This window comes from Diabrotica undecimpunctata, chromosome 9 (assembly GCF_040954645.1).
Source record: "Diabrotica undecimpunctata isolate CICGRU chromosome 9, icDiaUnde3, whole genome shotgun sequence".
Taxonomy (NCBI): Eukaryota; Metazoa; Arthropoda; class Insecta; order Coleoptera; family Chrysomelidae; genus Diabrotica; species Diabrotica undecimpunctata.
The window spans coordinates 68,684,501-68,700,519 of record NC_092811.1 but is presented as its reverse complement, the minus strand read 5'-3'; the positions used below and the strand labels follow the sequence as shown (position 1 = coordinate 68,700,519).

At 36.6% G+C, this 16,019-nt stretch overlaps 2 protein-coding genes across 2 annotated transcripts; both read left to right on the top strand.

Moving 5' to 3' along the window:
- Positions 1–1,205: 1,205 nt before the first annotated feature.
- LOC140451079 (uncharacterized) lies at positions 1,206–2,084 on the top strand. Its single transcript, XM_072544801.1, has one exon. The coding sequence runs from the start codon at positions 1,206–1,208 to the stop codon at positions 2,082–2,084; it is 879 nt and encodes a 292-aa protein (XP_072400902.1).
- Positions 2,085–4,486: 2,402 nt separating this feature from the next.
- LOC140451078 (uncharacterized) lies at positions 4,487–5,365 on the top strand. The gene has a single exon (XM_072544800.1). It carries the CDS (start codon positions 4,487–4,489, stop codon positions 5,363–5,365), a length of 879 nt encoding a protein of 292 aa, XP_072400901.1.
- Positions 5,366–16,019: the final 10,654 nt, after the last annotated feature.

Genomic DNA, 16,019 nt, shown 5'->3' with positions numbered 1-16,019 from the left:
AATTAAAATTTGATTTCATAGAACATTACTTTATGATTCCTGGACATTCATATTTACCTTGTGACAGGGATTTTGGTCACATTGAGTTAAGGCTTCGAAATATTGATGTTTATTCTGAAGACCACTATATTGACTTAATTCGTTCATCAAGGAAGGTCAGACCATTCAAAGTAGTAAAAATGACATCATCAATGTTTTTTGATTTCACTGCTCTTCAGAAGTTAATTACAAAAAGAAAATCAACTGCTAGTTTTAAAGATGGTAAAGTATTTCTTTACTCCAAGTTGTTCAAACAAGGGTTTTCCATACAACCAACGTACCAAAATGTTTTGTCCGAACAAGTTGTTTTGCAGAAAGGAAAAGTAGGAGAATATCAACGCCATTTGTTTGATTTATCTGCCGCAGTTTTGTCTCCTAAATACCAACAGCCTATAAAACTTTCAGAGGAAAAAATAAAAGACATCAAGTCACTTCTTCCATACATACCGCTTCATCATAGGAGTTTCTTTGATGAGCTGATCTCTCTCCAAGAATCACAAACCAATTTGGCAACGCTAACTGGAGAAAGTCAGGATGATGTTATGGATTTTTGCTTGAATTAATAATTTATTGTTTGGTGTTTTTTTAGTTTTTGATTTATCTTAAACAGAACAATTTTTAATTAAAAAATGTTTTTCATATCATATTCTTTGAATAAAACTTTTTTCAATATCCTGAATTATAATTTTGGTTTAGATGGGGTGATCTTATTTGCTTAACAAGCAAAACTTTTTATAAAAAAAATAGTTTTTACCTAACCGCATTACAAAATTTTGATGACGTGTATATTCGCCCTTATTGAATTAAAAACACTTTTTCAACTTTAATCGCGTTTTTCTCAAAATGCCCATTTAGCGTATTCGCCGTTTGTCCACGGAGCGCCTCATATGTTAAAAAATATCCTAATGAGGTAACTTGTGTATCCTAGTTATTTTCATTTTTAAAAGTCAACTTTTATATTTCAGAATTTTCCTGAAAATGCTGGCCGCTTTAAACCAACATTTAATGAAGAACAACTAAATCAAAAAAATATGTGATAAACGGGCATTTGGATTAACCACGGATCAGTTTAGAAAAATTGCCTTCGACTTTGCCGTTCACTGTGGTGTTGCTGATAGATTTAACACTACAAAGAAAATGGTTGGTAAAGACTTGCACAATCCTTTATGAAGAAATTTAATCTATCACTCCGTAAACCAGAAGCAACTTCCGATACTAGATTAATGGCTTTTAATAAAGTAAATGTGGAAATTTTCTTTAAGGTATACAAAGAATTGCATCAAAAATATTCATATTCTGCTAATCAAATTTACAATATTGATGAAACCGGTTTTTCTTCAGTAGCTACCAAGGATCCTAAAATATTAACCCCAAGAGGCAACCGTCGAGTTGTGAAAATTTCTTCGGCAGAAAGAGGAGTTAACGTGACTGCTGTTTGTGGCATGAATGCCGTTGGATATTTTATATCACCGTTTCTAATATTTCCAAGAGTAAAAATGCAACCAGCTCTTAAAAATGGAGCGCCGGAAGGGACCATGGCAGTAGCTTATCCTTCTGGATGGATGACTTCTGAAAATTTTGTTAAATATTTGGAACATTTCATTCAACACGCTTGTCCAAGAGAAAACAAACCTGTGTTAGTATTAATGGATAATCACACCAGTCACGTTTCTTTGGAAGTCATTAAGCTATGCCGGAAAAATCACATTACTCTACTTGGTTTCCCACCGCATACCAGTCATCGTATGCAACCATTGGATGTGTCAATATATGGACCTCTGAAAACAGCATACTCACGAGCTTGCGAAGATTTTTTGATTAGTAATCCGGGTCGTCTTATAACATTGTATGACATTGCAACCCTATTTGGGAAAGCGTACTTAAAAGCAGCAACTGTTTCAAATGCTCTTAGTGGTTTTAGAACCACTGGCATACATCCTGTTGATAGCCAGGTGTTTGATATACTTGATTTTGAGGCATCTTTGAATGTCACCGAGATCTGTTTTAAAAGAAACAATACCTCAAGAATCTGTTCAAATATCTGACGAAATTTCAGATATTTCTATTCCAAATATGCCAGGTCCATCTACATCAGGAATAGCTGGCCAGACACCCCCTCATGTATCAAATCATATATTGAATAATGGTCTACCTTTTTTTTTCGTCTTTATAGAGGGGGGGTCCCTGTTCCTGTGGATGTTTTGAGAAAGTAGGTTTGGAGAAAATTAGTATAATTTTTAAAAACTTTTGGGAATTATCTGAGTATAACCTACAAAACACTTACTTATCTAAAAGAGTGAAATCTGTTTCTGTCAACCGTTGTCGCATTAAAAATCGACCTAGTCGAAAGTTACGTAGTATTGAGTACAGTGTACTTTTTGAAAGCAATGAATTTAAAGTCTGCAGAAAAGCATTCTATGCGATTCATGGTGTCACTGAAAAGAGGGTTCGAACTGTTTTGAATAAAGTATCCACAAGTGGCACTGTAGAATTGGACAGAAGAGGAAATAAAAATCCAGTTAACAAAGTAAGTGTAGAAATGAAAGAAACTGTAATGTTACATGTAAATAGTTTACCCAAATGTTCAAGCCATTACAGCAGAGCAAAAAGCCCTTACCGAAAGTACCTTTCCACAGACTTAAACATAAACAAGTTGTATGACCTGTACTGTGAGTGGATGACAGAAAATCACCCTTTAATTGAACCTGTCAGCTCACGGTTCTATCGTGACACATTTAATAAAAAATTCAATATTGGTTTCAACCCTCCTAAGTCGGATACTTGTAATTTTTGTGACAAAATAGATATGGAACTTTCAAATTGTGATGATTTACAACGAAACCAATTACAAGTTGCCAAGGAACTTCATTTAAGACGAACCAAAGCAGTTCAAAAAATACTTAAAAGTTATAAAAGTAATAATGAAGACTCAGTTTCAGTAATTTGTATAGATCTGCAGCAAACTCTCCCTACCCGTAAACTGACGACATCTGTACAGTATTACAAAAGGAAGCTTTGGACCTACAATTTTGCAGTCCATGATGTTAAATCTGGAAAATGTGTTATGTACATGTAGAATGAAAGTACTGGAGGTCGTGGTTCATGTGAAATAGCAAGCTGCTTGTCCCATTACTTTGATTCTATGGATCATCAAGTCAAAAAAGTTGTGCTATTTAGTGACAATTGTGGCGGCCAGAACAAAAATATGAACATTGTTTTAGCTTGTTTGAAAAAAATTCATGAATTAAAATTTGATTTCATAGAACATTACTTTATGATTCCTGGACATTCATATTTACCTTGTGACAGGGATTTTGGTCACATTGAGTTAAGGCTTCGAAATATTGATGTTTATTCTGAAGACCACTATATTGACTTAATTCGTTCATCAAGGAAGGTCAGACCATTCAAAGTAGTAAAAATGACATCATCAATGTTTTTTGATTTCACTGCTCTTCAGAAGTTAATTACAAAAAGAAAATCAACTGCTAGTTTTAAAGATGGTAAAGTATTTCTTTACTCCAAGTTGTTCAAACAAGGGTTTTCCATACAACCAACGTACCAAAATGTTTTGTCCGAACAAGTTGTTTTGCAGAAAGGAAAAGTAGGAGAATATCAACGCCATTTGTTTGATTTATCTGCCGCAGTTTTGTCTCCTAAATACCAACAGCCTATAAAACTTTCAGAGGAAAAAATAAAAGACATCAAGTCACTTCTTCCATACATACCGCTTCATCATAGGAGTTTCTTTGATGAGCTGATCTCTCTCCAAGAATCACAAACCAATTTGGCAACGCTAACTGGAGAAAGTCAGGATGATGTTATGGATTTTTGCTTGAATTAATAATTTATTGTTTGGTGTTTTTTTAGTTTTTGATTTATCTTAAACAGAACAATTTTTAATTAAAAAATGTTTTTCATATCATATTCTTTGAATAAAACTTTTTTCAATATCCTGAATTATAATTTTGGTTTAGATGGGGTGATCTTATTTGCTTAACAAGCAAAACTTTTTATAAAAAAAATAGTTTTTACCTAACCGCATTACAAAATTTTGATGACGTGTATATTCGCCCTTATTGAATTAAAAACACTTTTTCAACTTTAATCGCGTTTTTCTCAAAATGCCCATTTAGCGTATTCGCCGTTTGTCCACGGAGCGCCTCATATGTTAAAAAATATCCTAATGAGGTAACTTGTGTATCCTAGTTATTTTCATTTTTAAAAGTCAACTTTTATATTTCAGAATTTTCCTGAAAATGCTGGCCGCTTTAAACCAACATTTAATGAAGAACAACTAAATCAAAAAAATATGTGATAAACGGGCATTTGGATTAACCACGGATCAGTTTAGAAAAATTGCCTTCGACTTTGCCGTTCACTGTGGTGTTGCTGATAGATTTAACACTACAAAGAAAATGGTTGGTAAAGACTTGCACAATCCTTTATGAAGAAATTTAATCTATCACTCCGTAAACCAGAAGCAACTTCCGATACTAGATTAATGGCTTTTAATAAAGTAAATGTGGAAATTTTCTTTAAGGTATACAAAGAATTGCATCAAAAATATTCATATTCTGCTAATCAAATTTACAATATTGATGAAACCGGTTTTTCTTCAGTAGCTACCAAGGATCCTAAAATATTAACCCCAAGAGGCAACCGTCGAGTTGTGAAAATTTCTTCGGCAGAAAGAGGAGTTAACGTGACTGCTGTTTGTGGCATGAATGCCGTTGGATATTTTATATCACCGTTTCTAATATTTCCAAGAGTAAAAATGCAACCAGCTCTTAAAAATGGAGCGCCGGAAGGGACCATGGCAGTAGCTTATCCTTCTGGATGGATGACTTCTGAAAATTTTGTTAAATATTTGGAACATTTCATTCAACACGCTTGTCCAAGAGAAAACAAACCTGTGTTAGTATTAATGGATAATCACACCAGTCACGTTTCTTTGGAAGTCATTAAGCTATGCCGGAAAAATCACATTACTCTACTTGGTTTCCCACCGCATACCAGTCATCGTATGCAACCATTGGATGTGTCAATATATGGACCTCTGAAAACAGCATACTCACGAGCTTGCGAAGATTTTTTGATTAGTAATCCGGGTCGTCTTATAACATTGTATGACATTGCAACCCTATTTGGGAAAGCGTACTTAAAAGCAGCAACTGTTTCAAATGCTCTTAGTGGTTTTAGAACCACTGGCATACATCCTGTTGATAGCCAGGTGTTTGATATACTTGATTTTGAGGCATCTTTGAATGTCACCGAGATCTGTTTTAAAAGAAACAATACCTCAAGAATCTGTTCAAATATCTGACGAAATTTCAGATATTTCTATTCCAAATATGCCAGGTCCATCTACATCAGGAATAGCTGGCCAGACACCCCCTCATGTATCAAATCATATATTGAATAATGGTCTACCTTTTTTTTTCGTCTTTATAGAGGGGGGGTCTGAAATCTTCAAAAGACATCTCAGTCCAGGGCACCGCCTGACAACTTTAGTGCAGGATTCGTTCTTCGTACTCCCGGCGATAGTTCCCGAGGTACTTTAAAATGCCCTCTCGTCGCCGAGTCTACGCCGAGTCTACGCCGAACGCCTACCTGCCAAACCAGACCCTCCTCTGTCATCCAGCGATCCGGAAGCGTAATGGCCGCTGTAAGGCCGGCATCACTTCCGAATCACTGCCTTTATTCATTCATTCTCCATTCATACACATCCACACTCTATTCATCAGCAAGGAGGTTCCCTTGTCTCGTTCCAGGTAGCGCGTAGAAGACACTCATCGCTCCTAGTTCGACATTATTTCCAGATGGGCATTTCCTCCTTCCCCACAGTCTGACTCACGCATTCCAACTCACACAGTGTGACCCACTTTTCTAGCTTCACCTTTCAGCATCATTCACTAAAAGAAGAAAGAATAAAAGAATAAAAGAAACAATACCTCAAGAATCTGTTCAAATATCTGACGAAATTTCAGATATTTCTATTCCAAATATGCCAGGTCCATCTACATCAGGAATAGCTGGCCAGACACCCCCTCATGTATCAAATCATATATTGAATAATGGTCTACCTTTTTTTTTCGTCTTTATAGAGGGGGGGTCTGAAATCTTCAAAAGACATCTCAGTCCAGGGCGCCGCCTGACTAACTTTAGTGCAGGATTCGTTCTTCGTACTCCCGGCGATAGTTCCCGAGGTACTTTAAAATGCCCTCTCGTCGCCGAGTCTACGCCGAGTCTACGCCGAACGCCTACCTGCCAAACCAGACCCTCCTCTGTCATCCAGCGATCCGGAAGCGTAATGGCCGCTGTAAGGCCGGCATCACTTCCGAATCACTGCCTTTATTCATTCATTCTCCATTCATACACATCCACACTCTATTCATCAGCAAGGAGGTTCCCTTGTCTCGTTCCAGGTAGCGCGTAGAAGACACTCATCGCTCCTAGTTCGACATTATTTCCAGATGGGCATTTCCTCCTTCCCCACAGTCTGACTCACGCATTCCAACTCACACAGTGTGACCCACTTTTCTAGCTTCACCTTTCAGCATCATTCACTCTTACCTTTAGCGTTGGTTTAGCAGTCTTTCTTCCTCTTCCTTTTTCTTGATCACTGCACGGATATAGCTGTGTATGTTAGTCCAAACTAATTTATTTTCAATCATTTTTTCAATCATTTCTCTCACTGTAACAAAATTCACACCTGTCTCTCTCTCCATTCTGTTCCTTTCCACTATCCATCTGCTGCAATCTAACATCGTATGTGTCACAGTGTCCGAGTATCCACAGTATAGGCATTCATCTGTATCAGCCTTTCCGATCCTATAGAGGTAGGCCCTAAAAGACCCGTGTCCTGTGAGCACCTGCGTCAGGAAATAATCCAGTCGCCTGTGGCCACAGTCCACCAAATCTCTTATGTTCGGGATCAGCATTTTCGTCCACTGTGCCACATCTTCCTTGTTGTTCCACTCTTCTTGCCATCTTTCAACTGACCTATCCCTTTCCTGTGTTTTCTCGGCCACAGTAAGGTTTGGACCTCTTCTCTCATAAAGCTCTTTTCTTTCCACCGCCAAAACATGCAACGGAACACATCCAGTGATGGTCCATAAGGCTGCCGCAGATACAGTCCTGTAGGCGCATGCCACTCGCAACAGACTTGTTCTGTCTACTCGTGTCATAAGACTCCTACAGGCAGTTATCTCTACCGCCTCGCTCCAGACTGGTGCCGCGGAGAGGACGATCGATTGTACAACACCGTGTACAAGACCCTCCTCCTTTCGGATTTGGGTCCTCCAATGTTCGGCATCACCCTCCCCAACGCAGCCGTACTATTCGCAGCCTTCCGGACCACCTCCCGCACGTGCTCTCCCCATTTTCCATTCTGGTGCAATGTCACTCCTAGACACTTTACTTGTTTCTTAGGTGTTAGACATGCTCCCGCACATTTTAATTCAATATTTTGCCCATTCCTTGTCCCCTTCAGAATGATGGCTTCGGTTTTCTCTGTCGCAAGTTTCAGTCCGTACTGCGTCATCCATTTCTTTACGACGCCGCCTGCGTTTCTAACCCGGTATTTGAGATCTGGCTCATCCCGGGCCACTACCAGTACAGCGAGGTCATCCGCGAATGCGAAGGGGGTTGTACCCTCTCCGTATTCACAGTGCATAACCCCGTCATATGCCAGATTCCATAGCGTCGGACCCAAGACAGATCCCTGGGGTACCCCGGCCGTCACGTCCACGATCGTGCCCTTTTCCACCATAATCCTTCTCTCGGACAGATACTCCGGCACCACATTCATCAGGTAACCAGGACATTCTCTCTCCTCCATTGCCTTCATTACCTCGTTCCACTGCAACGTATTGAATGCATTCTTAATATCAAACAACAGCAGAGCCGCCCAGCGATGTTCATCCCCTCTGTTGCGCAATGCTTCGAGTACACTCATGATTGCATCAATCGTGCTTTTCCCTTTACAAAAACCAAATTGCCTCCTTGATAAACCACCTGACCTCTCAATCATGTCGTCTATGCGTACTCGCAGCATCCTTTCATATAGCTTACTGATGCAATAATAATGGTCTACCTAAATTACCTGTTGCTGAAGTGAGAGCAAAACGACCCAGAAAGAAATTACCATCTCTCATTATTTCTAGTACACCAATAGTAAAGATTTTAGAAGAAAAGGAAGCTGCAAAATTAGCAAAAGAGGGGAAAAGGGATATAAAAGAACAGAAGAAAATTGAAAAACAAAATAGAAGCAAAGACTTTAATTTTCAGCAAAAAAATAGGAAATTCACTCTCAATAAAGGCAAAGGAAAAATGACGAAGAGAAAAATAAAATTTGACGACTCGTCTAACTCGTCAGTAGATATGGAATATGCTGACACTGATACCGATTCAGAGGAATAAAGAGATTGCATAATCTGCAATGAAAGAGGAAAAGATGAGCTATGGTATTGCTGCAGCAGGTGTAGGGAATGGGCTCACGCTGAATGCACTGGAATGGATTGTCAAGAAGCAAAGGTAAAACAATGGACTTGTGATTGGTGCTTTTAAAAATGTAGGACCTATTAAAAGTGTTGCATTAGTTACAGAATAAATGCATTTTACTTTAATTTGTTTACTTTCCTGCCTATATATATATATATATATATATATATATATATATATATATATATATATATATATATATAACTGCCTTTTTTTTCTTAGAATAGGCATACCTCGTCATCTTACCCTTCACAATTAGTCATCTTACCCTCCACGAAGGGTACTATGACGAATATGACATAGGTAGATACATTTTAAAATTTTAATTTGAAATATTAACCCTTACGTAATCTAATTTTAATATGTAAAGTACTATTATCAGCCAATTACCTTGTAGTTGCATGCATTCGGTACAAGGAAAAATATCAGTTCTAGGAATTTTTTAAGCTTACTATCGTCATCTTGCCCTCCTTTCCCCTATATATAACGCTAATACAAAGAATACAAGACCATTTTAAAGAAGAACATGTTTGAAGCAATTGTCACAAGAACTCATAAAAAACGTTCAGAGAACTCGCAGTTATTCTCAATATATCGCGAAAATTTTACGAAAGCGTATTCGACTGCAGCAAAATATATCTGAACAAGTAGTGCTCCAACCTAATGTATCTGGACCATCCCGTGGAAGATGTGGAAAGTGTCCAAGGAAAAATGATAATAAAAAATCAGTTAAATGTAGTGAATGCAATACTTTTATTTGTACAGCTCATATAAATAAGATTTTGTGCATTGACTGCTTTTTTTTTAATCTTTTCACCTACATTATCTTTTAGACTAGCATATAATTTATCGATAGAACGTTTCATATTCAAATCATGAATGTGTTGCTTGTGTGAGTCCATTTCAAAAGGTAAAAGAATTATTATTATTTCAGCATTTATTTAACTTTGTATCGTGACCTGAAGGTGCTTTGCATATTGTAGAAAGCGAAACCGGTCGTCTGGATAGTTAAATTAAATTGATTGTGAGTAAGTCTAATTTATTATTTCTTTTACCGTTTCACATTCAGATAATATAATTTATATTACGTTTAACACAAATGGGTCATATTGACATCACGGGACTAATTATGTGTTTTTTCGTGACGCGACTAGTTAAGGGTTAACATGTAAGTATAACCCGGTTATATTTATTTGAGAAAAATGCGATAAGCAGCACTATGACCGGTGAAGAACAGGATAGTATCGACCTACATGAAACATAATATGGTTTATTTTATAAGAAATTGGTTGGAAATATTTCCTAGATAGAAGCAAGCAAATCTGCGGAATGGATAAAAGCAATAAAAACAGACAATGTATGAATTGGTGGAGTAATGAAATAAAAGAAGAGGTGAAATCCAAGAAGTTAGCTTGGAAGAAATATCTAGGGAACCAGAATGCAGAAAGTAATCAAAAATATAAGCAACAGAGGGTAAAAGTAAGAGACATTGTGATTGAAGTAAAAAAGAAGAACTGGGAGGATTTTGGGAATAAGCTGGAGAAAGACTAACACACTAACCAAAAACTATTTTACAAAACTCTGAGAAGACTGAGAACAGAGAACATACAACAAACACCAAAACAAATTAAAAATAAAGATGGTCACATCCTCTGCGAGAGCGAAAGTATTATGAACAGGTGGAGAGAATATTTCGAAGACCTCCTGACTCAAGAAGACTCTGATAATGAAATAGACAACACTGAAGAAAACCCACATGAGAACCCAAATCAAAATGATATAACAATAGAGGAAATAAGAGAAATAATACTTAGGCTCAAAAGAGGAAAGATATCTGGCTATGATAAGGTAACTGCGGAAATGCTATGGGAGAAAATGGAAATAAAATGCTTAGAAACGCTTGCAAGAAAACATGGAATGAGAGCAAGATCCCAAAAGACTGGGAAGTGGGCGTTATTCTACCCATTTTCAGATTGTTCTACCCATTTTTCGTCTGTCAAAAGTTGACAGACGAGACTGCATCAACTACAGAGGTATAACCCTCCTGAGTATCCCTTCCAAAGTTTACGAACGAGTACTGGAGAAAAAACTACTACAAGAAGTAGACCATAAGCTGGAGCTGTCACAGAGCAGTTTCAGGAAGGGAAGAAGCATCCATGACCATATTTTTATACTCAAGCAGCTAATACAAAATGCACGAAATACAAGCACGGAACTATACCAAGCCTTCATAGACCTCGAAAAAGCATTTGATAGAACCCCGCGAACCGAAATAGACAAAAGCCTCAGAAACAGAGAAGTAGACAGCAAACTCAGAAAACCTATTATGAGCCTATACAAGAACACAAGAAACAGAGTAAGAACAGTTAATATAGAATCAGACTAGTTTAGAGTCAATGATGGCTTACGACAAGGAGGTGTACTAGGACCCATCCTCTTTAATATTGTACTAGATGATGTAATGAAGGAAACAAGAGAAGAAACATCGAGAATATTTATTGGACATAGAAACCTGGAATGATACTGATAGCGGAGTGCGCATTTGCAGATGACCTCGTCGTATTTGGAAGAAACGAGGACGCACTTAAGAGAAACCTCCAAATATGGAGAGATAAACTTGAAAAACGTAATCTGAGAATCAATGAAAGTAAAACCAGGGCCATGGTATCTGGAAAACAGACCAACATACAAACATTAAAATCAATAACGATACTTTAGAACAAGTCGAAACCTTCAAATACTTGGGAATGCAACTAGAGAGTAGGGGTACACAAGAAGCAGAGATAAACAATCGAATAGCAAACGCTTCCCGGATATACCACGCAATTAAGAGCACATTTCTATCAAAAAAAGAAGTATCCCAAAAAGCCAAGCTACAACACAGTTTTTGTACCTATCTTAACATTTGGATGTGAAAGCTGGACGCTCACCACCAGACTAAAAAAAAACTGTAAAGTATTGCAATGAAGTATCTAAGAAGAGTACTAGGAGTGACCAGAATGGACAGGATACAGAACGAAGAAATAGGAGAATGCCTTAGAGTCCAATCAATAGAGAAGAAAATCAAAGAAGCCTAACTGAGATGGTACGGCCACATGGTAAGGATGGATAAAGAAAGACCAGTAAAGTAAGTTTAGGAAGCGAGAAGAATCTTAAAAAGACCGAGGGCAGACCCATGAAGACCTGGGACGATGAAATTGCCTCCATCCTAGACAAGAGAGTAGTCACCAAGGAGAAATGGAGGAAGTTTGTATACGAAACCTAAAAAGAGACTTTCACCAATCACCTTAGGGTTCGAAGGGTTATTGATTACATATATATCGATGGCCTAACTGTAATAACCCGTATCTGAAATAAGTGAATTTTACAGGAGAGATAAAATATGATTTTAAACAAAAAAAATAAATGAACACAAGACTTTTTTCTTGACCTTTAAATGAATAGTTTCATTTTTTAGTAAATAAAAGACGAAAAAGTACATTTTGCAGTATTTTGAGTTTTTTTTTGTGTAGATACGGGGTATTGTCAAAAATGTTGTAACATAAATTTTAGATACGGGTTTTTAGTATTAATTTAACAGGTAGTAAAAACGAAACGAAAGTTACATGGTACGAAAGTCTGGACCTGGCAGAATCGCAACCAACACCTGCGGCTTACTCTGCAGTTTCCCCAGAAGTTGTCGTATTGTTTCTTTGTTATTTGCATTGTAAAAATTATTATTATTCTTGGTCTTGTTCAGTTTAGATGCATTAAAATTGTAGCTTAGAAATAAAAATATTTTTTAAAAACAAATTTCATTTTTTTAAATTTAAATTTGGCGCAGTCAGTAGGATTTGTGCGAGTCGCGAAACTGTGAATTTCGTATCTATCGGAAAGCAGACTTTTTCGGGATTTTGGTGTTTCAACGCCTTAAGTGCAAATCCAAAGAACATTCCGTTTAGTGGAAAGCAGCCCCCATTGGAAAGCAGCCCTTCAGTGACAGCAGTCCTTTATTTGGGTGGACGAATTTGGAGAAGTGGTTGGCAAAGACTATCGAGGTGAGTGCCAAGTTCCTTCTTGCCTTCCTTATTTATTTTTCATAAATTCGGAAGATAGCTTCTTGCTATATCATAGCAAGACATTGTTTATTAGACGATATTTTCATTTTATGATTGACGCTGATTCCTTGGTAGAATCTCTTAAGAATCTAAAGATTAACTTTAAAGGTAGGAAGAATAAAGATAATAAAAATATTAAAATGGCAACTAACCAAACTGTTCAAGCTAATCAAGCGACGGCAACGCCGACGCCGACGTTCGAACGTCGTCCCATTAATTGGGAACTATTTAAGTCAAAAATTTCAAATATTAGACCTTATGATGGAGATACTAATACTTTAAATAAATTTATTTATCTTTGCGATAACTTAATTATTACATATAGAGCATATAATGACCAAGAATTAAATGATCACATTTTTGAATGTATTCAAGGAAAACTTATAGGAAAAGCTGAGCTTATGGTAAGAAATAGGGTAGAATTAAATAATTGGGCACTTTTAAAAGCCGCGCTTATACAATGTTTTTCTGATAAACGTAATTTACAATCCTTAACACAAGAACTTACTAGAACTAGGCCACAAAGAAATGAAAATTTAATAGAATTTGGAAATAGATTACAATTGTTAGTAAGTAATATAGTACAAAGAATTAGCAATGATACTAATCTTGATGTAAATCAAAAGGCTGTTTTCATACAATTTTGCGAAAATACAGCACTAAACACTTTTATTACGGGTTGTACCGGCACATTAAAAAATAATATGCATTTAAAAGTACCAGCTTCTTTAGAACACGCCATAGCTTATGTAAATGAATTTGAGAATTTCGAGAAATTTTATTCAAGTAATAATGACAATAAGTCGCACCAAAATAAAGGCAATTTCAGAAATCAGAATTTCCCTAATCCAAACAGGCAATTTTATAATCCCATGAATAATCAATATTTTCAAACAAATTCTTCTATTCCCCAAAATCCAAACTTTAATACAAATAATAATTATCCCCAAAATTTCCAATGGCCTTGCCAACCTATTAAAGTACAGCCTCAACAGCTACCCCCTAAAAGACTCCCAACTAACTCAGAAGTCTTTGGACCTTCCCGAAATACGAATGTTTTCAGACCAAATCGAACTCCCCAACATCGCGCCCCAAAGCCGGAACCGATGAATATTTCCACAAATTCTAGATTCCCTTCAACGTTCAACAGAAGAACAAATAATTTTAATAGAAACTATTTTCAAAATAATGGACAAAAGCCGAATATTATAGTTGAAGAATTATATAATAATGATTACGATAGACAAGAATGCGAACAGACGCATAGCGACGTCGACGCAGATATCCATTCCGGTAAGCAAGTAGATTTAGATTATTTTCCTCAGAATTTTCAGGAAACCACCTCAGAAAACCAAATAACTTAATCGAATTAAATTTAACCTCTAATAACCCTTTACCTTACATCACTATTTCTAATCCCCCATTAAAATTATTAATTGATACTGGTAGTACGAAATCAATCTTAAAACCCAGTATTGCTGAACAATTTTATTCAGATTGCATATATTCTTCAAACGTTTCAATTTCTACGTCTCTTGGCACGAAAGATATCAAATACCAAGCAGCCATACCGGCGTTCCAAGAATTTAATCGAAACAACCTACTGCACTACATATTATATGACTTTCATGAGTTTTATGATGGCTTGGTCGGGGTTAATGACCTATTATCCATGAAGTTTAACATTGATTTTAATAATAAATGTCTCGTTAGCAGAGACACAATAATCCCTATTAAATTTAGAAAACCATCAGACATAAAGTTTGAAATATCTGTTGGCCCTTATGAGAAGATTAGAAAAGAAGTCCCTGTGACCGTACCGAACGGTGAAATATTAATTGATAAGATAATTTTAGGTGATATGTATGTACCAGAAATGCTAACTGTAGCAAATGATGGTTTAGCTTTAGTAGAATTTGTCAATGAAACTAATAAAAATTTATCTATAACTTTATTAAAACCCATAAACGCTTATCCATACGATTCTAACGTTTATCAATGTTATAAATTTGAATTTTCTAATAGACAAAATAATTATAAAATAGATAAAATGCAAATCCAAAATCTTATTAGAACGGATCATATGAACACGGAAGAAAAATCGGAAATTATTAAATTATGTTCGCAATATAAAGATATATTTTTGAAACCCGGTGACCCAATTACATTTACGTCAAAAGTAAAACATGTTATTAAAACAACCGACGAGGAACCTGTACATGTAAAGTCGTACAGATACCCTTATGTTCACAAGGAAGAAATTAAAAAGCAAATTGACAAAATGTTAGACGACGGAATTATTAGAGCCAGTAATAGTCCCTGGGGCTCCCCACTTTGGATAGTAAAGAAGAAACTCGATTCTTCCAATCAACAAAAATTTCGCTGTGTTATAGATTATAGGAAACTTAATGATAAAACCATTAGTGATCGATATCCGATACCCAATATTACAGAAATATTGGACAAATTAGGACGAGCACAATATTTTACTACTCTTGACTTAGCTAGCGGTTTTCATCAAATCGAGATGAGCCCCTGCTCCATAGAAAAAACAGCATTTAGTGTTAATAATGGACACTACGAATTTTTAAGAATGCCTTTTGGCTTAAAAAAGGCACCATCCATCTTCCAAAGGGTAATGGATGAAATATTAAAGGATTTACACAACAAAATCTGTATGGTATATATGGACGATATAATTATTTTTAGCACAAGCCTCCAAGAGCACATTCAAAACTTAAAATTAGTGTTTGCAAAATTAAAAGATGCACAATTAAAAATACAAATTGATAAATGTGAATTCCTTAGAAAGGAAGTAGAATTTTTAGGGCATATAGTGACCCCAAACGGAGTTAAGCCCAATCCAAAAAAGATTAGAGCGATTAAAAATTTCCCTACCCCTCGTACGCAGAAAGAAATAAAGTCATTCTTAAGGCGCGTACAGACCTACAAACGCATGCGGTGAGCAGCCACGAATACACATACGTGTGCAAATGTGGACGGCGCTTTCGTAACCTCTCGCCGCATGCGTTGCTTCTCGCGAATGACTTGAGCACATATGCTGCGAGCCAGAGTGGTGTCGGTTTTTTCGCACACATCAAAGAAACATACGTGTGCGTTCGCGCTCAGTTTAGACGGATAGCGTGGGGATTTGTTTCATTTTCAAGACAAGTTCGGATTTATTGAGTTTTATTTAAATTATGAGTGGTCAAATGAACAATGTTTGCAATTAATAAAACGCGGCACTAACCATAAGCAGCTCATCAGACATTTTTTCACGAATGGATGGAGCGCCTTGAGCACGCATACATATGCTGTGATTTCTAATTTCAACGAATGCTCTGAGCGCGAATGGTTTGAGTACGCACGCATATGCGT